Source organism: Phalangium opilio, unplaced genomic scaffold, assembly GCF_054372755.1.
Source record: "Phalangium opilio isolate 3A_F unplaced genomic scaffold, DU_Popi_V2 ptg000041l_1, whole genome shotgun sequence".
Classification (NCBI taxonomy): Eukaryota; Metazoa; Arthropoda; class Arachnida; order Opiliones; family Phalangiidae; genus Phalangium; species Phalangium opilio.
The window spans coordinates 5,806,464-5,831,077 of record NW_028324165.1 but is presented as its reverse complement, the minus strand read 5'-3'; the positions used below and the strand labels follow the sequence as shown (position 1 = coordinate 5,831,077).

General features: G+C 37.2%; 2 protein-coding genes and 1 long non-coding RNA gene across 5 annotated transcripts; 1 reads left to right on the top strand and 2 right to left on the bottom strand.

The window, feature by feature from the left end:
- Window positions 1-96: 96 nt before the first annotated feature.
- LOC149679563 (uncharacterized) lies at window positions 97-11,290 on the bottom strand. 2 transcript variants are annotated; one of them, XM_089835376.1, is made up of 8 exons: window positions 10,926-11,290; window positions 10,786-10,857; window positions 9,616-9,747; window positions 9,389-9,525; window positions 8,597-8,685; window positions 7,857-8,501; window positions 4,131-4,346; window positions 97-2,394 (listed from the first exon to the last, which is right to left on the bottom strand). In XM_089835376.1, the coding sequence occupies exons 1-8, from the start codon at window positions 10,962-10,964 to the stop codon at window positions 1,124-1,126; spliced, it is 2,601 nt and encodes an 866-aa protein (XP_089691502.1). In that variant the 5' UTR covers window positions 10,965-11,290; the 3' UTR covers window positions 97-1,123. The 2 variants fall into 2 exon arrangements, with proteins under 2 accessions (XP_089691502.1, XP_089691503.1); XM_089835377.1 differs by lacking the exon at window positions 4,131-4,346.
- LOC149679564 (uncharacterized) lies at window positions 7,278-7,932 on the top strand. The gene is made up of 3 exons (XR_016365841.1): window positions 7,278-7,517; window positions 7,615-7,751; window positions 7,816-7,932. It is a non-coding gene; the product is annotated as an uncharacterized LOC149679564 (long non-coding RNA).
- A 6,234-nt stretch (window positions 11,291-17,524) lies between the features above and the next one.
- Window positions 17,525-23,228, bottom strand: LOC149679562 (uncharacterized). Of its 2 annotated transcripts, none has more exons than XR_016365834.1 (3): window positions 22,509-23,228; window positions 17,864-18,901; window positions 17,525-17,775 (listed from the first exon to the last, which is right to left on the bottom strand). XR_016365834.1 is itself a non-coding variant. In XM_089835400.1 (3 exons), the coding sequence occupies exons 2-3, from the start codon at window positions 22,636-22,638 to the stop codon at window positions 17,952-17,954; spliced, it is 1,080 nt and encodes a 359-aa protein (XP_089691526.1). In that variant the 5' UTR covers window positions 22,639-22,849; window positions 23,022-23,228; the 3' UTR covers window positions 17,525-17,951. The 2 variants fall into 2 exon arrangements, 1 of the variants encoding a protein (XP_089691526.1); XM_089835400.1 differs by having other exon boundaries at window positions 17,525-18,901; window positions 22,509-22,849; window positions 23,022-23,228.
- Window positions 23,229-24,614: the final 1,386 nt, after the last annotated feature.

The window sequence follows — 24,614 nt, the reverse complement described above, 5'->3', positions numbered from 1 at the left end:
TTTGGTATCCTTTCGAATGTCAAGGTCAAGATCCCTTTCATATTCAGGTGCACATTTGTATCGAGTTGAATATTTTTTCTTGGATTTTCCTAGAGAAAGGAAATAAATTAAAACCTCATATGATATCATACAACTCGCGTCACAAACATCTCACTGTTCAAAGGCAATTGATATAACAAGTTATGCTTAGACTTAAAAAGACACAAAGGCAAACGAAACAAGTTCAGAAACAATAATAATCCATGTCCGAGTCGAAACAGCCGTTTCCAAAGACCTGACCTTACCAAATCTATTATATGCGTTGAAAACGTGGGGGATTCAAACTTGATCCCACGTTAGACACTTGTGTATACAGAATGCAAACTTTCCCATAATAAACGTATAATAAAATATACGTGACAATATGAACAGTCATATTCTGCCATTAAACCTCTGTAGGTACATGATAACACCTAAAAAATAGTGAAAAAACACAAGTATGAAGTCAAGGGTAAAGTTAAAGGGGCTGTTCGGACAGTGGGACAAACGACGATCTTGCTCATAGAGCTTAACATAGCGGGTGGGTAAAAAGGAGAGGGGGTTGGACAGCCCCTTTAAGCTTAGCGACAATTTTGCAGTCTCTCTTCTTTCTGCTGAAACCATAGCACCAGAAGTGATGACAAAGATGAAGTTATTAAAGAAGCAAATTAAGATTCAATGCAATAACATATAAATCAATTATTATGGTAAAATTTTTATTCTTTAATAGCGAAGATGATATTCCATTTTTAATATAAAATATTGTTAATTATAGTCAAATAAAAGGCTATATTCAATATTGTTCGTGAAGGATTTATAAATAACTAACACAAACATATTACTACCAGTTTCCCTTAAGACGTTAGGCTAGTTACATTTCACAATTTTATAATACGATATAGCCTGTCCGGTGATTAATCCGTAACGATCGGCTTTTACAATTTTCCCACGAACGAAAACTTTTTCTTAGTGAGCATCTACTACAGTTGTCAAGAACAGCAAAGTGTGAAACGAAAATGAAAACATGTTGCGCAACTAACACATTTTGAAATGGTTCTTTCCAAGCTTTAAATTTGCTGAGTATGCTTAAATACAATCCATTTTATTAGTCCAAGTGATTATTACGTTGATGTCTGATCAAATTACTCTTCTGCGTGAATCCATAGTCGCACTGATCACATTTGAAGGGTTTTTCACCGCTATGAATGCGTTGATGTTTGATCAAATCACTCTTCTGCGTGAATCCATAGTCGCACTGATCACATTTGAAGGGTTTTTCACCACTGTGAATGCGTTGATGAGTGATCAAATTACACTTGATTGTGCTGGCATAGTCACACCGATCACATTTGAAGGGTTTTTCACCACTGTGAATGCGTTGATGTCTGATAAAATCAGTCTTCCGCGTACTTACATAGTCACACTGATCACATTTGAAGGGTTTTTCACCGCTATGGCTTCGTTGATGAGCGATCAAATCCCTCTTCCACGCACTTGCATAGTCACACTGATCGCATTTGAAGGGTTTTTCACCACTGTGAATGCGTTGATGTTCGATCAAATGAGACTTCTGCGTACTTCTATAATCACACTGATCGCATTTGAAGAATTTTTCACCACTGTGAATGCGTTGATGTCTGATCAAATCCCTCTTCCACGCACTTGCATAGTCACACTGATCGCATTTGAAGGGTTTTTCACCACTGTGAATGCGTTGATGTTCGATCAAATGAGACTTCTGTGTACCTCTATAATCACACTGATCGCATTTGAAGAATTTTATACCACTGTGAATGCGTTGATGTCTGATCAAATCCCTCTTCCACGCACTTGCATAGTCACACTGATCGCATTTGAAGGGTTTTTCACCACTGTGAATGCGTTGATGTTCGATCAAATGAGACTTCTGCGTACCTCTATAATCACACTGATCGCATTTGAAGAATTTTTCACCACTGTGAATGCGTTGATGTCTGATCAAATCGCCCTTCCACGCACTTGCATAGTCACACTGATCACATTTGAAGGGTTTTTCACCGCTATGGCTTCGTTGATGAGTGATCAAATTACTCTTCCGCGTGCCTTTATAATCACACTGATCGCATTTGAAGAATTTTTCACCACTGTGAATGAGTTGATGTCTGATCAAATCCCTCTTCCACGCACTTGCATAGTCACACCGATCACATTTGAAGGGTTTTTCACCACTGTGAATGCGTTGATGTCTGATCAAGCGATTCTTCCACGTACTTGCATAGCCACACTGATCACATTTGAAGCGTTTTTCCTTGGTATCCCTTCGAATGCCAAGTTCAAGCTCCCTTTCATTTTCAGGTGAACATTTGTAACGAGTGGAACATTTTTTCTTGGATTTTCCTACAGAAAGGAAATTGATTAAAATCTCATATGATATCAAACAACTCGCGTCACAAACATTTCAATGTTCAAAGGCAATTGATATAACAGGTTATGCTTAGGCTTAAAAAGATACAAAGGCAAACAAAACAAGCTCAGAAACAATAACCGATGTCCGAGTCGAAACAGCGGTTTCCAAAGGTTTGACCTTAACAAATCTAATATACGCGTTGAGAACGTGGAAGATTCAAACTTGATCCCACGTTAGACACTCGCGTAATACAGAATGGAAACTTTCCCATTATAAACGTACAATAAAATATACGTGACAATATGAACAGCCATGTTCTGCCATTAAACCTCTGTAGGTGCATGATAACACCTACTACGAAGTGAAAAAACGCAACCATGAATTCAACGGTAAAGTTAAGCTTAGCGACAATTTTGCAGTCTCTCCTGTTTCTGCCGAAATCAACTAGAACAAGAAGTGATGACGAAGTTAAAGTAAGGAAAGAAGCAAAATATGATTAATCAATTATTATGGTAAAAATATCATTCTTTAATAGTGAAGATATAATTACTTATATACCATTTGTCATATTAAATATTGTTAATTATACTTTAAAAAAGGGTTACATTAAATATTGTCATGAAGGATTTATAAATAACTAACACAAACATCGTATTACTACCAGTTTTCCGTTAAGACGTTAGGCTAGTTACACTCCACAATTTTATAAAACCATGTAGCCTGTCCGGTGACTATTCCGTCACGAATGGTTTTTTTAGTTTTTTATAGTTTTTCTATGATCGAAAACATTTTGTTAGTGAGCATCTACTACAGTTGTCAAGAGCGGCAATGTGTGAAACGAAAATGAAAACACGTTGCGCAATTAACACTTTTTGAAATGGTTCTTTCCAAGTTTTAAATTGCTGAGCATGCTTGCTACAATCCTTTAATTAGTCCACGTGATTAAAACGTTGATGCCTGATCAAACTAATCTGCTGCCATAATCACACTGATCACATATGAAGGGTTTTTTCAACGCTATGCATGCGTTGATGTTTGATCAAATTATGCTTCTGTGTACATTTATAGTCACACCGAGCCCATCTGAAGGGTTTTTCACCACTGTGAATGCGTTGATGACTGATAAAATTAGTCTTCCGCGTACTTACATAGTCACACTGATCACATTTGAAGGGTTTTTCGCCGCTATGAATTCGTTGATGAGCGATCAAATTACCCTTGTGCGTGCTTGCAAAGTCACACTGATCACATATGAAGGGTTTTTCACCACTGTGAATGCGTTGATGGCTGATCAAATCAAACTTCCGCGTACTAGCATAGTCACACTGATCGCATTTGAAGGGTTTTTCTCCAGTGTGAATGCGTTGATGTGTGATCAAATTACTCTTGTTCTTGCTACCATAGTCGCACTGATCACATTTGAAGGGTTTTTCACCACTGTGTACGCGTTGATGTCTGATCAAACTACTCTTGTGCGTGCAGGCAAAATCACACTGATCACATTTGAAAGGTTTTTCACCACGGTGAATGCGCTGATGGACTTTCAAATGACAGCTCTGCGAGCTGGCATATTCACATTGATCACACTTGAAGGGCTTTTCACCGCTGTGAATGCGTCGATGTATTCTCAAACGTTTCTTCGTTGTGCTGGCATAATCACACTGATCACATTTGAAGGGTTTTTCACCGCTATGAATGCGTTGATGTGCGATTAAAGTACACTTACGGACAGTAGCATAGTCACACTGTTGACACTTGAACGGTTTTTCACCACTGTGAATGCGCTGATGGACGTTCAAACAGCCCTTATGCTTGCATGTATAGTCACACTGATCACATTTGAAGCGTTTTTCATCGTTACCCTTTCTTACGCGACGTTGTAGGCCCCTTTTATATTTAGTCGAATATTTGCGCCCCGTTGTTCGTTTCTTCTTCAATTTTTCTATAGAAAACATAGAAACCACAAACATCATTTACAATTTTGTATCAAAAATACAAAATATTCAAGCGAACTTCATTAAACAAGATGGCCCCGGCCATATTAACGTTTTGCCTGGGCTAGCTAAATTTATTGTAAGGTGACCCCGGGTTCCCGGCCTATATACTTTACGGTTATTTTTTTTCTTTTAAATATCAAAATCATTCCAATTATGAATAGCTTGATTTTGACCAAGATTAGTTTTCATCTAAGTTTAAAGCGGAATTAGGTTCAATAGCTGAACACACTGATTTTCCGGTAGGGACTCCGTGACGTGTCTCCCACATTGGAGATTTTTGGAAGATAAAAAAATATATTCGGATTTTATTAAGGAAAACAACGTCGATCTCAGAGCAGTTAAATCATGTTTGTGTCTGATCAAAGAACCGTTCTCAGAGCTAGTATAGTCACACTGATCAAGTTTGAAGCGTTTTTCTTCAGTACCATTTTTAATGTGACGTTCAAGATCACTTTTATATTCAGGAGATATTTGCAAAGAGTTGAACGTTGCTTCTCGGATTTTCCTTCGGAGAGCAAACAAACTGAAATTTGTCACAATTTGAATCAAACACACAGCACTGTTCAATAGCACCATGAATTCATTTACTAACAACCCGATACAGGTAGATTAACCAGTATCCCAAAGAACTGTCTGCTTAATAATAAACGGTAAGACACGCCCGAAAGAAGAATTTCCTGTATGGTTATTATTGAATATGAAATTTACGTCACACGAGTGGCGCGAAAATTTGGCTCCTCCTATCGCTTTTTGAGAGTGGACTACAGGGGAATGCTTAACATGGACATTCATGTTAGTAAATGAATTCATGATAGCACTTGATAAAACCGGTCATGCCGAGGACAAAAATGGCACAAAGTTAAAGAAAACAAAGTTCGGAAAACAAAATTAATACCGCTCCGATTCGAGATGACTGTCTCCGAAGATTTTACCCATCAGAGAGTGGAAACTAATGGTTGTTAATTATTAAGAAAATATTTAAGGTTTTATTCTATTGCAATATAAATATGCTTATAAAATAAATTGGAAGGGAAAATGATGACTGCCGTTATTGAAAGGCGTTATAATGTCCTCTCTTCTTTTTTGTTTCTAGGTGATCGAGTTTAAATGCAAGTAACTGCAATTCGTTAACACGTAACAACAAATTAAGCACTTGGACTAGCGTTACCCTTATGAACTGAATATAATTGTAGAGAAAGTGGAAAATTTTCGATAAGTCGGATCATGAGTTAATAATATGTTAGCCCCTATAAGTTACTCAGGCAATTCATTTTTATACTTCAGCGCATTCTCCCGCGCCGGCGGCTTCCCAATTATATGCGACGCTCTGCGGCCGCCACGTGAACGAAAATCTTACTTACTCTTCTTTCCGGTTTTTCCCCGGAAGCGCGTGTAATGGAAGCTAGCCAATGATATCGGAGCTATTTAAGCAGCCGAATATTTCGCTCAGTAGCCTCGGTTAGGAAAACAGTTAAGAGATCAGTGGATTGGATTTACCTCAGTTGTATAATTTGCTGGTTTCAAGTCACAATAACAACTCTTATCTTTAGCATTCTTTATCAATATCGGCAAATTGCACTGAGTTCCTGCATTTTTTGTCTCAGTACTGACACAAACGCCATGATTTAGTGCTAAATTGTTAAAACATAAACATTCGCGACTAAAACACTCCATTGGTGAAAAAGCAGCCGACGACTCGAGGTCGAGGAGTACGAGCGGGATTTTTTTTTCGATAAGAGAGAGCGCAACATTCGGATTTTTTTCACGCGCGGCCGAAATGAGAAGAAATCGCTGGATACATTACGCCTATGGAGCCTGATTAACTTATAGGGAGCTGACATATTATTAACTCATGGTCGGATATCATTATAATTTGAGGATAGGATGGTCACTTCTCCCACGAAGGTAGTCACCCAGTGTAAGCGGTGTGTGTGACAAAATCGCGATTTACTTATTGCAACGATTGAGTCAGAAGAAAAGAAATCGTCTTGTATAGTTTGCAACGACTATAACATTATTTTACCGAAAAGCTCTGGCTCTACCCAAATCTCAAGGATGTTTACCTTAAAGCGGGTACAGTGGTTCCCCTACAAGGTGACTTTCCTTACGAACTCCAGTTTTGGCTTGGCGAAGGCAGGAGGCATATGTGTTCGGGAAGTCATTTTCAATATATTGCAAATGGTATCCATTACATTTTCAATAATCGATCGTTTCATATTTCATTATTAGAGTTTGCACGTTCCCTCCCCACTTGTTAAAAGGAGTTTTCCTCCGCGGTCTAACCCGGTTTCTCCTTTCTGAGGTTAACGGTAATAGTTAGTATAGGGTGCTGTAGGTTAGCTGTGGCATAGGAGCTAGCCACCACCCCTCTATGCATTGTAAAGGGACCCACCCGTAAACAAGCTTAGTGTGGAAATCCCTTCATAGACAAAGCTTAGATCATTATTATTATCATTAAGACCAAAAGCGGTAAGGCATCACACACAAAGTATGCATCTTGGCCCTAGGTGAGTTACACGATATATTCAAAATGCCTCGTATAGAACCTGCTAGACAATAGGTGAATATATAAAGTATTTGGTCTTGCTCAACTTGTCAAAAAATAAGAAAACGTCATCACAGTTGCGCGCGATTTTGCACGAGATGTAAGTCTAGATGTAGAATGCACGTGAGGATTTTTTTTTTCAAACTAAAACAAATTTCCTCACGTGCATTCTTTCCATGATCTTACGAATTTGAGCGCGAGCGTAATTTTTCCACACTAGAAACGTCACTCGTGACGATTTGTTATATTTTTCAATTAGCTCCTCCTACTTTATATATTTACCTATTATTCAGTGACGCGGTTCTTTCGACACTACCTCAAGAACCGATTAACCACTTACAAATATTCGAGAACTGCTATAAAGACGGAGTAGGGTCTCTAAAATATTCTTAAGATGAAATTATTCACAGTTTCAAAGACCATTGGGAGTAAAGCACTAAGGTCTTATCAATCTGAGCAACGTTTGCTTGGGCTCCTTAAGACACCAAGGACGGCCGGGTACCTGCATTTTTAAAAGGGAATTTTGTCTCGTCCGGTGGCCACGGAGCTCAGTCTGAACCGCTGAATTTAGGTAACCAAGTTTTGAGTTTAATATTATTCGCAGGGACAATTTTCCGTTTAAATTTAAAGTTAAAAACGTATTAATTTAAATGAGACAAAATTTTTAGAAACTTAAGATTTAACATTGAGGATGAGGTTGAAAAATCCAGGGACGACAGAAAGTAATCAGGGTTAGAAAGGACGGGGTTAAAAAACCTGTTAGGGGAACTACCACTAGAAAATTTCGAAACGTCCTCTGCTTTTGGTGAGGTTTCTAAATTCTACTGTAAGTGGCTCAATTTTGACGATTTTTAAGTCTTATGTTCCAGTCCCGAAAATCGTTGCTGACCCTAAGCGTAAAATGACTTACCAATTTCCGAACTGGCAGAAGTTGTATTACTTTCGGAACTACTTGACGAGCTACTTTCGGGTGTATCAGAGCCGGACACTGAAGTATTATCTTCAACTTCAATCGGTACTTTTGGTAAATCGCTTGGCAAGCACAGTTTCATAGTTTCATTTTGTCTCTCATCAGTTTTCTTTGAATAGTCCAAGGTGATTTTGGACTGGTCATCATCAAGATTCTCCTCTAGGGCTTCTTCCTGAGAATTGCTTTCCTTCTTTGCGTCAAGCGACGACAATTCCCCATGTTTTTCAAGGCACAATTTCTTGGATCGAGTTGCTATTCTCTCATTTCCTCTCTTGGTCGAAGAAATTCGTGATTTGGGATAAGAATCGTTAACGCTAAGATTGTTCTCGGGAGGCGAATCTGTCGTTGCGACAGGAGACATTTCGAACTGCGCTTCGCCCTCAAGGTTAAGTAAAGGAACACCGTCACGGCATTTGAGTTTAGGAATACATAGTTTCATAATTCGCGCATTTTTTGAGGTAGTTTTAGTTTGGGACGTGTTTCCTTTGCCAATCTCCGCATCACATTCAGGTGATTCTTCCTTAATGTCTTCTTCAGTCAGCGTTCCTTCGATATTGCAAGCACCTTCGGCTTTTACCAACGAACCTTGATGATCAAAACGAAAAATTAACCCTAATAGTTTCATCAAACTGGAACTACATCAGGTTGTGTGTCAGAATCAGAATAACGTGACACCATACCTATCCCAAATTGCTCGAGGTTCGTGGCTTCCACTTTAAGCAGACTTTGGTAAATGTTGTTGGTAATCTCAGCTGGTATACTTTGCGAACTATCCAAATAAAAAATCGTCAAAACTGATGTAGCAACAGTAATAAAAGATTAATACATTTTATCAGAAGGGGATAATAGAAAAAGGATGACACTCTTTAGTTATATCATGTAACATGATTCTTCCCAGGCGTAGGACCCCTTTTTGAACATTTGCTTTCCTGCTCAACAAACTTCAGATGAGCAACACAACGTGGGGTGAATTCTATAACTGTTTGGTATTTGCTAAATCCTCAGCAATCAACCCTGCACAAACCGTGATTGTCTTGACGTGGATGGGACAAAAATGACCACAAGCGCATGCCCCTTGGCAAATAGTTAAGCGCCAATAGAGTAATAATGAGGGAACTATTTAACGCGTGTGATTTGGTTTAATAGTAACCTTGCTCCAAATATAAAATGATATGTTGGGAAGAATCATGTTACAATTACCCCACTTCTCCCTCGAAGCATTATATACTTCCGATTTTATTCACGATTCTCAGGGCAAGGCTTAACGAATCAAGTTTTATGGACGACAATTAGTCAGTCAAATAAAAAATTATGCTTGAGCTTAAACTTAACCATAGCCGAGAGTTTATGACACAAAATGCAACCATAGTCGAGGGGTGGAGTTGACAGCCCCGCTGAGCTTAGCATAAGCAAAGGCTAGTTTTAGCTCCGCCCTCGTTGACAAGTTCTCATTGGTTTTTTGCTTTATATACCTTTGTATTTGTTCTTCTGTTTGTTGATTTATCAGAACAGGATGAGATAATTCCTGTTCATTCAGTCCTGAATCATTTTCAACAGGTTCTGATTTCACGCGTTCAATGTTGGCTCTTTCGTGTATTCCACTTTCCTCCTACGTTACAAACAATTAACAATAATTGAACTAATACTTTTAACCCGATTCTCTTTCACATCGACTACGAAAATGAAGAATGTTACAAACCATCAGATCCTTGATTTCACTTTCCAACTCCTTAATGACCCCATTGAGCCTTTCAATTTCGTCCAGTTTCTTATTTATCGCAAATAAAATTGTCATTCTCACTTCTTTCACGTTTGATATTAAACCATTACACTGAAAAGGAAATAGACTGCGTTACAAAATAGGACTTTCTTATACGCAGAATGTCTTTTAAATTGTCCAGAAAGAAAACAGAGAAACCAACGATGTGAACAAAGGGGGGACCAGAAGGGTTTTTTCGTCAAGGGCGCCACCAGAGGCTTGGGGGCGCGGTAGCTTTGCAAGAACTATAAGGAAGGCTGCAGTTTGTGTGTGTGGGCATAGAGCTCCCACAAGGCTTTTGTGGTGCCCTTTAATAACGCTATAAATGGTCGAGGGATGGACTAAGAAATACTGAAGGACGGATGGCAGAGGGAGAAAGTTGAAAATACTTGTTAATTCGCCTTCTAGCGGCAGATAGTAGCAAACCGGATAGTGGGGGAATAAACGTTCTAAAGAGGGAAGCGGCTAACGTCTGATTTTGTCTAGATGGCGCTAGCTTTTTCCGGGATTTGACTCAGTATTTTTTATAATCCCCGTCCATTTTGGGGCTGAAAGGGAGGAAGTAAGCTTAACATTGGTTGTTTAGTCGCTTAGTATGGGACTCTATGGGCTGCCATCGGTCCTTCAGTATTGGTTGGTCCATGGTCGAGGGATGTGTTTCCATAAGCCTATCACCATAGGCTTATGGTGTTTCTAATCACCCACCAATAGGGTAATGGCAGCCCTCTGCCTTCGACTGTATTAAGCTCTATGGGGAAATAACATGGGGTGCCATTAGTCTATAAAGATTGGTTTACTTAAGGTTTTTCTATTGCGATTTATACTTTAAAGCAAATATCAGCTACTTTGGCGCCCCTAACACACCGATTCTACACACCAATTTTATGTAGCCAAAGGCAGGAACCAATCAGAAATCGTCCTGAAGGGCGGAGCTAGACCTAGCCTTTGATAAGCTTATTGGGTCACTCAACTCCACCCCTCGACTATGGGAGCATCTAGTGCCGTTTTTTTACACTAAACCACAGTCACAGCCGAGACTCGCTTTAAAGGGATACTAGATTGGATGTCTCATGCTGTACTGGCCAAAACGCTATAGGCTTTGAAACTCACCTTAGCTTTTAGTTGCTTTATTTGATCATCTTTGCTTAAATGATCACAGTTACAATCATTCGCCTCCATTTCCTATAAACAAAGTCCAGTTTTTTGAAATTTAAAATTCCTGCGCAAACCACGGATAATTTCTCAAGTACCTCTTTAGGCGCCACACTTTGAAGACTTATTAAACTCATTTCCGAAATGCCTGACTCTAAAGACGTAACTTTTCCTTTACGAAAATCATTCCCCCAATGTTGCCAAATAAATTGCGAGGGAAGACAGAATACTAAAATTTAACGCGAAAATTCAGAACCCCTTCATGTTGGGGCCAATTTCGGTTTAAATTGTGTAGCAGTCACGGTAGCAGACGACGGTATAAGGGCGGCACGCTGCCAGCATTCCCTAATTTCCCTTTTGAAATTTTAAATAAAGTGCTTCAAAGAGAGAATTATTCAATTCTAAATATGAACTTTTCAAGGCGAATGAGCGCTATCAAGGAACAATAAAAATTGCAGACCTTGATTCTGCAGAAACGGTCTTTAACTGATGACCTCAAATACTTCTCCCATTTTCATTGCTCCACGGAAGCTCAATGAGTTAACTTGGAGGAGATAGTGGGCTGGAGTAAAATGTTGGTGGAACATGTGCGGCAATGAAATTCTAGAGGAGTACCTTGCGGACGCCACTACCCTTCTATAGTTGATTATTAAGTTCTGCCGCGTAGCACCATTGTATTTGTATGAGAGTAGTTTCTATTTTTAAGACATAATGGGCATCTTTGACGTTTTCGTACCGTATTACCCCATACCGAAAGAGCGAGGATGCTCGGAGAACGTAGTTGCCATAGATGTGTTTATAGAGGCTACTTTATAGGTAAAGAGATGAAGTCTCCATCCCACTCTCTTCTCCAAGTAGGAAAGTCATAGCCCACTCGATGATGCGCCCACGGACTATTCTATTGATTCGAAAACTCAGACTTGTAAATAGTGAAATTTCATCGGGAGCCCGGCGGGCTTCCGACCCCTCCAAAGCCGAATTTTCTTGGGTACCCGGGGCTCCCTTGTGGTCCAGCGTAAAAGAATTAAAAAAACTTGAATATCATACTGAGGCATACAACTAATTTAAGTAAAGACCCTTTTTAATCTATTTAGGCTTTCAAAAATCACTAGAAATATATTTGACTAGAATTACATATATGTTAGTCAAGATCTTCCCTCCAGCCATTGCTCTAAAAACCTTTGTGAGGAAGGGAAGGATACATTCCGACCACAGTTTTGAGAGGAAATATTCGTCATTTTATTTTTCCCCTTTTTTGAGAGCTGTTTTGGTCTGTCGTTATGGGGGAGAGTTCTCATGGCCCCGAGTTTTTCAAGGTACCCGAGTGGTACCCGACCCCTCCTAAAAATATTTTTTCAGGGTGTCCGGTGAATTTTCTTGGGTGTCACAGGCTCCCTGGTACCCCCTATTTACAAGTCTGATTCGAATGACCAGAAATTTCATTGAGACATGTGTTGCAATACATTCTATTTTGCCATAGCAGGGATAGATTTAATTTTAGAAGTAGGAATGGAGAACAGAGTAATGTGGGCGCGCGTCAAAGCCCCGGACCCCCTTCCCCGGGATGGGGGGTATGAAAGAAAAGTCGGGTCATAGAGATAGAGGCAAAACGGAATTACGTATTTTTCGACGCCCCCATCAGCAACGTCATCAAAACGTAGTTTAAGTGAACCAATAGAATAATTTAAAATTAACACATTTTGAAATGGTTCTTTCCAATTCTCAAATTAATATAAGACAACTGGATAAACTTAGCGATGATAACACTGTCAGCATCTTATTATCGTGATATTATTTAACTGTATAATAAAAACGTTATTTACACAACGACTTCATTTTTTCGAAATATAGTATAAAGGTAAGCCAATAATTCTTTTTGGGTATAGAACCAAGAAGGGATTTACTATAAGAAGGCCTAAAAAGGCGTCCGGTGCGCGCGTGATAGTCGACAATCCTCCTCATGGGTGGGTGGAGGGTGGAAACGGAGGCGGGACTTAATATTTTATCTTTACTCTATGTTTTCCACTATCTATCTCTTTTACCTTTCTGATTTTCCGTTGTAACCCTATATGAAGCATACTTTACTTTGCCCCTCGCCCTTTTTGAAACGGGTCTATTACTGACAATTCGTTCAAATCGTATATGAAAGGTTTTTAAAACGCTGACAATACGATTACATTAATATCTTAAATGACCACAGGCTTCTAACAATTAGAAACAGATTAACTTACCTGAAGTTTAGTTTTTTAAATAAGTTAGTAACTTTTCAAATAGATTGTAAAATATTATTAGAAAAAATACATTTTCAATTATCGCGCAAAATTCTTCGAGACTACAAAACATTTTACATAGGCAACTGGAACAAATTCATAAAAAGAATGGGAAACAAGTCACGTTACTGAAAATAGACTTGTTTCGAAAAGAAAAAGACACGCTTTACATGTAGCTACTTTAAAATTGTTAATACAAATACCATTAATGATCTATTTTCGTGAATTAACTTTTCATTTGCACAAAATAGGCTATATGAGTATTTTTAAACTCAGATTTTGTCTTAAATCTAAATAACGATAAATTAACAAAAATTGTATTTTAAAAAATTGTGTTAATCTTGTTTAACTATGAAAAGTAACATTACTGTTATGTTGTTTTATATGATATGAAAATGAAACTCAGTTCAATTCAAGTTAGTTCTGAAAATGGCGACACAGTTTTGGCCTTCATTCATTCATTTCAGAAAAGGATTAAATAGGGTTTTTGTCCAACACATTTAAAATGTAAATCCATCTAATCGTGCATGTGTCTTCTACGTTTATGTACGGTCAGATTACTCTTCTGCGTAAATTTATAGTCGCACTGATCACATTTGAAGGGTTTTTCACCACTGTGAATGCGTTGATGTTTGATCAAAGTACTCTTGATCGAGCTAGCATATTCGCACTTTTCGCATTTAAAGGGTTTTTCACCAGAGTTGGGCACTCCTCCTTAGATAGATTTTTTTCCTATCAAACTATCATAGATGGCGAAACTATCAATTCTTCTGGCTATATTTTAGAGTGGAACTCCTTCTTAGATAGATTTTTTTCCTCTCAAACTATCATAGATGGCGGAACTATCAACTCTTCTGACTATATTTTAGACTGACATTGCTGGTTAGATAGATATTTTTCCTCTCAAACTATCATAGATAGCGAAACTATCAACTCTTCTGACTATATTTTAGACTGACACTGCTGGTTAGATAGATATTTTTCCTCTCAAACTATCATATTTGGCGAAACTATCAATTCTTCTAGCTATATTTTAGACGGGCATTATTTGTTAGATAGATTTTTTCCCTCTCAACAAATCATAGATGGTGAAACTATCAAATCTTCCTTCAATATGTTAGATTGGCTCTCATTGTTAGATAGATTTTTTGCCTATCAAATCAAATTGAAATCTTTAGGAACGACTAAATTAATCGATTATTTAATTTCCGGACTTTAAATTTGATTGTTTTCGATCAAACTGATTTGGGCTCTACCTACTTTTACTCTGTTTAATCGATTCCTGATATTTCCTGATTTTGTAGAATTTCTAATATTTTCATATATTCATATAATTTCCATAATCTCATTTCTCAAGTTTGACTTTTAACTGTCTATAGTTCAAAAGCTACTATCCAAACTTTTTCAAATTATTCGCCCTTGATTTAATCTAAACCATCTACTATAAACGGTTAACTAATAATAATTAAAGGCAAAAATTGCAATTAAAACTGTGGGTAATAAAAATCAGAAAATCTACACTTTAATTTATCTAATTCTACGTTTGGATGATTTCGTGGAATCGTTCTTCCTCCTCGAGTAGTCGTTCACATCAGTGACAGCACGGAGCTTCTATATACAAGAAGCTCCGTCTTCACAGTTTGAACTGTTGAACCATCGTTTATTTTATTTTTATTTATTTGTTTGAGAGGGTTATAACGACCACCAAGTACAGAATCTTCTTATAGAATAAACCTACACTTGCTAACGTTCAAATATATTAAAAACTTCGATATCATTCAAAAAACGACTTATCTTTCCAGAAATTTTCATAACTATCAAAATTGCCTATCAAAGATTAGCACATAATTTTTTAAAATGAAATCAGAAAACAGATGTCGCCAAATAAACTCACTCAAAGAATCAATTTATTTCTCAAGGAATAATGCCTATCATTTTTTATGATTTCTAAAAGATGGGGTTAGTAGCCAGATCACGTTGAGAATCGATATTTTTCTCTAGAAGATTTCAACGAATCAATGAATCATATCAACTTCGAGTGCACTTTCTAAGCTATCAAACTCAATCGATCATTATAATTCAAATTTTTCTCGAAAATAACTATCAAAATTGATACTTTGATAGGGGCAGATTTAGTTTTCTATCGTATCAAGTGGTAAAACTATCAAATGATATGATAGTGCCCATCTATGTTTTTCACCACTGTGAATAGGCCAGTGTTTGATCAAATCACTCTTCCACGTACTTGCATAATCACACTGTTCGCATTTAAAGGGTTTTTCACCACTGTGAATGCGTTGATGTATGATCAAAATTCCCTTATGCATGCATCGATAGTCACACTGATCACATTTGCAGGGTTTTTCACCACTGTGAATGCGTTCATGTCTGATCAAAGTACTCTTGCGTGTACAATTATATTCACACCGATCACATTTGAAGGGTTTTTCACCACTGTGAATGCGTTGATGGATGTTCAAAGAACTCTTCTGCGTGAATCCATAGTTACACTGTTCACATTTGAAGCGTTTTTCTTCTTTACCCTTTCGTTGCAGACCCCTTTCATATTCAGTTGAATATTTCGTCCCCGTTATACGTTTCTTCTCGAATTTACCTGCATAAAAACCACAAATTTAGTATCAAAATTACAATTCCATTCAAGCGAATTTCATAAAAAAGGTAATGCGCACGAAAACGCAGAAAAAAGGCTAGTTGATCAATTGAGGCGTTAGCCTAGAGTAAACAAGCATATCAACAGAAAGGGGATGAAGATTAACTTAAATAAATGCAAATCCCAAACAGGGCCGGATTAACCACTAGGCAAGTTAGGCAATTGCCTAGGGCCCGGATATCTGAGGGGCCCGTAATCAGCTAGTTTTCAAAAATTGAGAAAATGAAAAACCCAAAAATAAATTTCCCCCTCTTTCTCTACCGAAACATACCGTCACTGACACCATGGAAAAGCCAGGTGAGATGTAACGGCAGCCTAATGTTGAAAAACCCGTTACCCAAAAACATTATGGCAATTTATAAAGAAAGAAAGAAAAAGACAAAAAGAAACTTAAAAATTCAATGGAAGTGTATTTTCAGAAGTCGCAATCCTCGGAGAAAGAAATATCATTTTGAATTCGTGTTGTTACTGACGTCCCGTCATTAAACACTGAAGTTGCATTGTATGATTCCTTGATAAGCTTTATTCAGGGTGTTCGTCATAATTTGAAATAATTTAAAGCTTCAAAAATTGGCGCGCTGTCAGTTCACTACGGTTAAACATTGTAAATTAAATGCACTCTAACGGTATTTCGAATGAAATAATTACCAAGTTAGATCAAAGTAACCTACACTGTTATGTTTTTGTGGCGTAATTGTGTCGAATCTACATTTTACATCAAATGAGTCATGATACGGTGTTTGAAACCCAATATCACTAGGCGAAACATGCTAAATCAGCTAAAATTGGCATCACGTTTATGACTAAATCTGGACACTGGGCTGATAATACCCGTATCTTTTCCGCATCTTAATCTACGCTTACGGGACCAAAAGTATTAAACAGGTAATGAATCAACGCATCTTCGAAGGTCTTTTTGTTGTCCTTTAGTGAGTAAAACATTAGTTATGGATGTAAAAAGATAGATTAAATTTTCGTGTATCGGGGTGTTCCATTTTAGGCAAATGAGGACATATTTTCTATTCGAGTTTTCTCAATAATTTTTGGGCCTAACCTGGCGTTTAAAGTGTTTAATTTGAAGAGAAACGTCCGAAGTTTTCAATGAATTTGTTTTCGTAAGCCTATGTTTTTCCCATTGGCCGTGAAAGCTTATTTCCCGAGACCCATGGGAGAACTTTCCCTTCATTTTGGAAAAAATAAATTATGCAAAATATGAGGTTGTCTAATTATGCTTGTATCTTATCTGGAATTTATGATAGAGTCTTGAGGCCGTGTTTTATGGATAGAGGGATGTTCATTCTTCCAAATGAGCCCTTAAAATATTCATTTGAAGCTCTCAAACTTAAGTTATGACGATTTTAAGAAAAGTGTTCCAAATTAGAGCTGTTCCAAATTAGGGCAGCTGACCCTAGTAGGCGGGACGTTGCTTTCAAGCTTTGCTTCTTGGCGCGAGGGAAGTACGCTGAAAAGTAGACTTCCCACCTGTGTGTTGGTTTCTCTTCAAGTAAACAATGGAATGGTCTATTCATATACTAAATCTCTAATACAGTCCTGCACCGCTCAAAAACTATTTATTTGTTAATATTTCAAAGGAAAGAGATAGATGAGTATGATTTTCCAAATAAAATGACAATATTTTTCACAATATGATAAGGTTAGGCACTTACTTCAATCGAATTACCACCTGAAAATTGATATTCTTTAAATAGATTTTATGAACTTTAATATTAGTTCGATATTAAATGCTTGTACAACTAACTTTGTTTCAATTAATGAAATGGGTCGAAGTTACAAACTAAAACAATTAAAATTCACTTATAATAAAATCAGAGTTTTAAGTAAAATATTTAAATTGTTAAAAATGTAGTAGTATTAACTTATAATGAAGATTATACATTGGCATCCTCCACTACTGTTTCTTAATAGTTTTCATTTAGAATTCTTTTGAATATTTAGTTATGGTCAATGGTTTTGAATATTTATTGCGATCACGTGCAAAGGGTTTGCCTGGTAAAGTCACACTGATCACATTAGAAGGGTTTTTCTCTACTGTGAACGCGTTGATGGGTCTGATAAAATTACTCACGCAGCTCACCTAAAATCACAATGATCAAATACGAAGTTTTTCAACACCGTGAATTCCTTGATGTGTGATCAATAAGCACATCCACGCGCCAATGTTGTCACTGATCACATTTGGATGGTTTTTCTCCACAGTGAATGCGTTGGTGTCTGATTAAACTAATTTTGTAAGTGCTAGCATATCCACACTGAACACATTTGAATGGCTTATCTCCACTGTGAGTGAGTTGATGTGCGATCAAATGGTTCTTCTGCGTGCAGGCATAATCACACTGGTCACATTTGAATGGTTTTTCCCCAGTGTGAATGCGTTGATGTGTGACCAAGTGGCTTTTTTGCGTGCAGACATAATCACACTGATCACATTTGAAGGGTTTTTCACTACTGTGAATGCGTTGATGTGTGATCAAATTATTCTTCTGAGTGCTGGCATAAGCACACTGATCACATTTTAAGAGTTTTTCACTACTATGAATGCGTTGATGTGTGATCAAAGCACTCTTTTGCGTACATTTGTATTCACACTGATTACATTTGAATGGTTTTTCTCCAGTGTGAATGCGTTGATGTTTGATCAAATTACTCTTCAGAGTACATTTATATCCACACTGATCACATTTGAATGGTTTTTCCCCAGTGTGAAGGCGTTGATGTGTGATCAAAGCACTCTTCTGCGTAGATTTATATTCACACTGATCACATTTGAATGGTTTTTCTCCAGCGTGAATGCGTTGATGTGTGATCAAAGCACTCTTCCGCGTACAATTATATTTACACTGATCACATTTGAATGCTTTTTCCCCAGTGTGAATGCGTTGATGTGTGATCAAACCACTCTTCTGCGTACATTTATATTCACACTGATCACATTGGAATGGTTTTTCCGGACTGTGAATAAGTTGATGTGCGATCAAAAGGTTTTTCTTGTTGCTGGAATAGTCGAACTCATCACATTTGAAGATCTCTTCAACGTTCCTCTTTCGCATTTGAAGTTCTTGATCATTCTTAGAATGTTCGCATCGAGTTGTAAACAGTTCATTCTTGGACTTTTCTACAGAAAGAAAATTAACCCATCAATATATGCCCAAGTTTAAATCGAAGTCAGCACAAAAAGCGGAACCCTCTTTTAATTTGTGTCCCCTTTGTCTCCTTGATACAAATTTCTCAGATGATATAAAGTTCGGTTTGTTTTCAAAATCTAAACGGTTACGAATGTAACGGATTCACTTCATTTCAGTAAACTTGAAGAAGTTTAATTATCACGAAAATGATAGTTGCAGGGACCCAGCCAAAAATGTAAATTTCTTCTTTCCTGAATTATAGGATTTCATAGAAAATAAAACGTGTTTTTATAGGAAAGCATAGGACAAAAAATGCTCATATATAATATTCCTTTGGTTAAGACTATGTAGGACAATCTCAAAAAATTGCAAAGTTTGATTTTACTTTGAACAGAGAAACTTAGGTAAATAAAATTTAATAAATAAAAAATCCTGAGCAAGGGAAGGGAGTTCAGCAAGTTCGGTGTCTGTTCAAATGGGATCTCGATAACTGAGCTGAATACTGATAAAGTTGATGCAAAACTATACAAAAACCTCGAAAAATTTAGGATATTATATGATAATATAGGTCAAGTGCAAAAAAATAGAATTTTGTTGGAATTATAGGACCACTGGGTTCCCTGTAGTTTGGACGCTGGTCAGTGTTATTTAATATTTTCCCATTCCAATAGCCCTAAATGGAGTTAATTAAATTTAATAAATAATAATTTTTGAAATTGGTGGAATGACAATTAAAATGGATTTAGTGACGCAGGAACTGAAGCGCATCGCTTCCATTTTAAATGCCAAGGACAAAGTCATTTCATTAAACAACAAAGTTTTTTTATAGAAGGTGCCAAAAAACTACTGTGATTATTTAAACAAGGTTAAAAAATCATTTTACATTTGGTACTAGAGCTAGCATCTGCTACTTTATGAGCCTATTCACCGCTTGTACCCCCTTGCTACGGTTGGGAAGATAAGATAATCATACGTAGCCCCTCTACGACACTATTTTTGGATAAAGGAGGGCTTCTCATATTGCGGCGCAAACAAGTTTCAACGAAGTGTACTTTTTGTTTTAATCAATTTAAGGTTGTTTTTAGCCACATCGTATGATGTACATATACGATGAGTCTCTTAGTTTGACTGTTAAAGGTAATTCGAACATCGAGGTAGTAATCACTAGAACTTTCTCTTCTTCTATTAAGGGTTACTTATGTGTAATCATTTTAGCATTGTTAAATGTAACCCCTCGTTTTTAGAATGGACTGACGGGTAAACATTTTAGCAATGTTAAGGGTAGCGCATCATTCAAAGTTTCTCTTTGCGTCGCACTATTACAATCATGACATAAATAAATTTATTGAAGTAAGGATTACGGGTTATCATTTTAGCACATGCATCTGATTATGCATAAAAGATGGGGGTTTCTTTAGTAACTGGGGCAACTAGAAAATTATTCAGCTAAAATGGTTACGTAGATAATAGTATGGACTGTGTTCAGATCTATGCAACATTGTACTAACAATAGTATTTGGACAAAGTTAATTTTGTCTGTTTTCCATCGAATAAAATGAAAATGTGGGGAATATTTTTTGATAATTCGAGGAAGAGTGTAATTCTGTAGCCAGTAAAGACATTTTTAACTCAATATTACGATAATTTTGGTTAATTTTAGCATTTCAAAATGTGTTTTGATCCTTACTTAGCTAGACCAAAATGGATATATATACTAAGCCAAATCATCTCTGCGGCACCGAGCTGAGAGCTCAGTATCCTAAGCTTGGAGCAGGTAAATCCTGCTGCCTCGAAATCGAGGCTTTAATGGTCTGGAGTGGACCGAAAGTTACTTACACACCTAAATGATGCCTACATTTAAGATTAATGGAATAGTCAGATTTCATTACGTGGCCTCTTTTATTGCAGGCTTATTAGGGTCATACACATTTTTAACACATTTAAAATGTTTTGGAAAAGGTGGCAGCTAATTAGTAGGAGAATGTTTTGGAAAAGGTGGCAGCTAATTAATAAGAGAATGTTTTGGAAAAGGTGGTAGCTAATTAATAGCAGAATATTTTGGAATAGGTGGCAACTAATTAATAGGTGAATATTTTGGAAAAAGTGGCAGCTAACTATTAAGAGAATATTTTGGAAAAAGTGGCAACTAATTAATAGGAGAGTATTTTGGAAAAGGTGGTAGCTAACTATTAGGACAACAGATAAAATGATGGTGGAGGATTACAAAATTGGGGGTAAGGGTTTGGTGGTAGAGATAGACGAAACCCAAATTGGCAAAATGAAGTACCATCGAGGCCGTAAAGTTGACGGACAATGGAAAGTTGGGGTGATAGAGCTTCAAACTGGAAGCGAACGCCGTGGAGGAAGGTTTCGCATCGATTTATGTCCGGATAATTGCCGCGATAGTACTATATTATTGACTATTATTTTATTGAAAAGAAGTATTTGTCGAGGAGGTGTTCAAACTAAGGACTTGGACATGCACCTATGCAAGTATTTGTGGCGCCGTGATGCTTTACGATGTGGAGATGCCATGTTTTTTCACTTTCTTTAATGTGTTAAAAATGTGTATGACCCTAATAACCCTGCAATAAAAGCGGCCATGTAATGAAATCTGACTATTCCATTAATCTTAAATGTAGGCATAATTTAGGTGTGTAATTAACTTTCGGTCCACTCCAGACCGTTAAAGCCTCGATTTCGAGGCAGCAGGATTTACCTGCTCCAAGCTTAGGATACTGAGCTCGGTGCCGACGAGATGATTTGGCTTAGTATATATATCCATTTTGGTCTAGCTAAGTTAGGATCAAAACACATTTTGAAATGCTTTAATTTACCAAAATTATCGTAATATTGAGTTAAAATTGTCTTTACTGGCTACAGAATTACACTCTGCCTCGAATTATCAAAAACTATTCCCCACATTTTCATTTTATTCGATGGAAAACAGACAAAATTAATTTTGTTAACGTTATGTCCAAATACTATTGTTAGTACAACGTTGCGTAGATCTATTATCTACGTTACTATATTGGCTTCATAATTTTCTAGTTGCCCCAGTTATTAAAGAACAGCCCATTTCTCTACCCTTTACCATTGGATACCGTGGGGGATAGGTCATACACACACGAATGACGTATTCCGACTAAAGAAAAAACCTCGAGCAAACTAAACAGAAAATGGAATCTGCCCGCGGTGCTGAAAAGGTACGACAGTCGTTTTCATGTGCCATTAACAACCTAGTGAATGGTTTTGAATCTAACTTAGATTGAAGGTTATTGAAATTGTCTGATAGTTCTAAACAAGCTGGTTACTCGGATTAAAGTCGTACTCTACATTGTTGGATATTTCCTTGTTTTAATGGCCAATGTTTGGGGGGGGGGGCATATATCTGTAACCAAATGTTGTACACCCCATGTTCATTGATACTTTCCACTCAGTTGTTCCCAATAAACACGATCCCTCATAATTGATGGACTTTTCAAAATCACCCTTTTTACCAGTGTCAGTGGATATATTGCTCAAGCTTATTTTCCAACACGGTAGCAGTACGACTCGCTCAGGTACTCACACTATTTAAGAATAAAAATTACTTACCAATTTTCGAACTAGCAGACGAATAGTTTGACGTGCAAGGTTCAAGGGCATCTAAGTTGGACACTGAAGTATCGTTTTCAAGTTCAGGCGATATATCCGGTAAGTCGCTTTCCAGATCAACCGGGGTCATTTCCGGTGTAGCGCAGCTCGTTTCAATATTTCCTTTTTCATGACACTTATTTTTAGATTCCTGTGCTTACATAGATTCTATAATTGAATCGTTCTCCATATTTCTTTCAAGGGACAATTCCAAATCGTTTTTTGACTTCGACATTCAGTTGAAGAACTCACACTGCTTGGACTGCGATGTAATATCCCGATTTTCTCTGTTTGTCAAGGACCTTTGATACGTAAAATTTTAATATAGTAAAAATAAATGTAAATCAAGATTTGGCATCGATAAGTTTAGTACAACAGAGTTCTAAGTCGAGGCTTAAAAAATATACTATTTTAGTAATAATGTTATCATAAATTTTAAAATTACTTATGTCCATGGTTGAGTGATTTTTTTACCTATTTGAGATTTTATGGACTTTTTTAAATAAGCACCTTCGGGCAATCGCGTACCACCCATAGATATAGTAAAACTATAAAGGGTCTAGATCCACTTCGCTGGCTTAGGCTTAACGAAAAAACGCGGAAGGGGCAACGAGCAGACAGCCGCTATTTTCTGGGGGTAGCCGTATAAAACGCCATCTATCGGGGACAAATTAGCGGCCAAAATTGGAACTCTCATAAAGATGAGTGGCACTCTATGTTAACTCCCTATAGGGCATAATAAGTCAAACCCTCGGAGATGCCATTACTCCATTTAATACGAGCTAAGAGCGGAAAAACGTATTTTATAAATTTTACACCTGTTAAATCTTTTAAAAAACACTTGGAACTTGTATTTCTACTTACTTTCGAGGAAATACCACCGTTTTCTGAAGGTAAGAGTCTTTTTTATACATTTATTAGTAATAAAAACATTTAAGGCGAGCTAAGCCTTGGTCATGGCCATAATGTAGAAGTAGATTTGGAAATGGAGTAATGGCATCTCCGAGGGTTTGACTTATTATGCCCTATAGGGAGTTAACATAGAGTGCCACTCATCTTTACGGGAGTTCCAATTTTGGCCGCTAATTTGTCCCCGATAGATGGCGTTTTATACGGCTACCCCCAGAAAATAGCGGCTGTCTGCTCGTTGCCCCTTCCGCGTCGACCTCCCATTGAATTGTGTATCTACCCTTTTAATATATCTATGGTACCACCCTGCCTTCTTGATAAAAAAATTCTCGCGGCACGTGCTCCATGTCGAATGAAATTTATGGCGAGATTTTTTCTAAAACTGCGCGAGATGTAGAGCGTACTATGAAAATTTTGTTAACAGGAATGCAAAGCGTTATGCGATTGGTCGGAGGTGCTTATTTTAAATTATCCATAAAATCAAAACCTATTTTCATTATGTAGAGTGGTCTTATAATTAGTAGAAGAATCGGTAAGAAAACTTCTTGTTTTCACCTTCCTTTTAACTTTTATAATATTTTTTACCCATGTGCATTTCTTTTATTATTGATTAAACTCTACAAAAATAATTTTATCAGTTATCACTTACACTGTTCTGATATTCTTGCTCTTTGGAGAAATTGTTTCCTCTTTTATTTACCGTTTTCTAGCTGTATGGCTAAAAAAATATAAATTAACTGAAGTTGTTACGGATGAGGATATTAGTTTCACTGGGGCCGTAGTAGTGCCACAGTCCCGCCTTTGGCAGTATAGTTCGTCATTTTTGAACGACGCTAGAAAAGATTTTTACCTCTCCGAGTGACGTATGTCTGTTTCATCTTAATATTCCAAGAACATCTTTTGATATTAACATTTCAAATTTGGTGTTTACTTTTAAATTCAGCTTTACTACATTTATATATAGCGTAATCGCATTTTTTATATTAATTAGATAATATGGATGTTAATTCTTCATCTATCCACAAGTGTTGAAACGATTGGGTCTGTGAAATAAGATACTCTAGATTTAAACTAGAAATGACCTTGTTTCGCCTCCTCTTATAGGAGGTGTTAACGGTTCAGAGTGAGCCGAAAGTTAAATACACCCTTCAGTGATAC

Excerpts from the sequence above, each read along its gene's own strand:
- LOC149679562 (XM_089835400.1), bottom strand. The coding sequence starts at position 22,638 with ATGACCCCGGTTGATCTGGAAAGCGACTTACCGGATATATCGCCTGAA. Across the intron at positions 18,902-22,508 it reads GTCTGCTAGTTCGAAAATTG|AAAAGTCCAAGAATGAACTG; the intron begins GTAAGTAATTTT and ends TTCTTTCTGTAG.
- LOC149679563 (XM_089835376.1), bottom strand. The coding sequence starts at position 10,964 with ATGAGTTTAATAAGTCTTCAAAGTGTGGCGCCTAAAGAG. Across the intron at positions 10,858-10,925 it reads AAAGTGTGGCGCCTAAAGAG|GAAATGGAGGCGAATGATTG; the intron begins GTACTTGAGAAA and ends CTTTGTTTATAG. Across the intron at positions 9,526-9,615 it reads GTGAAATCAAGGATCTGATG|GAGGAAAGTGGAATACACGA; the intron begins GTTTGTAACATT and ends TTTGTAACGTAG.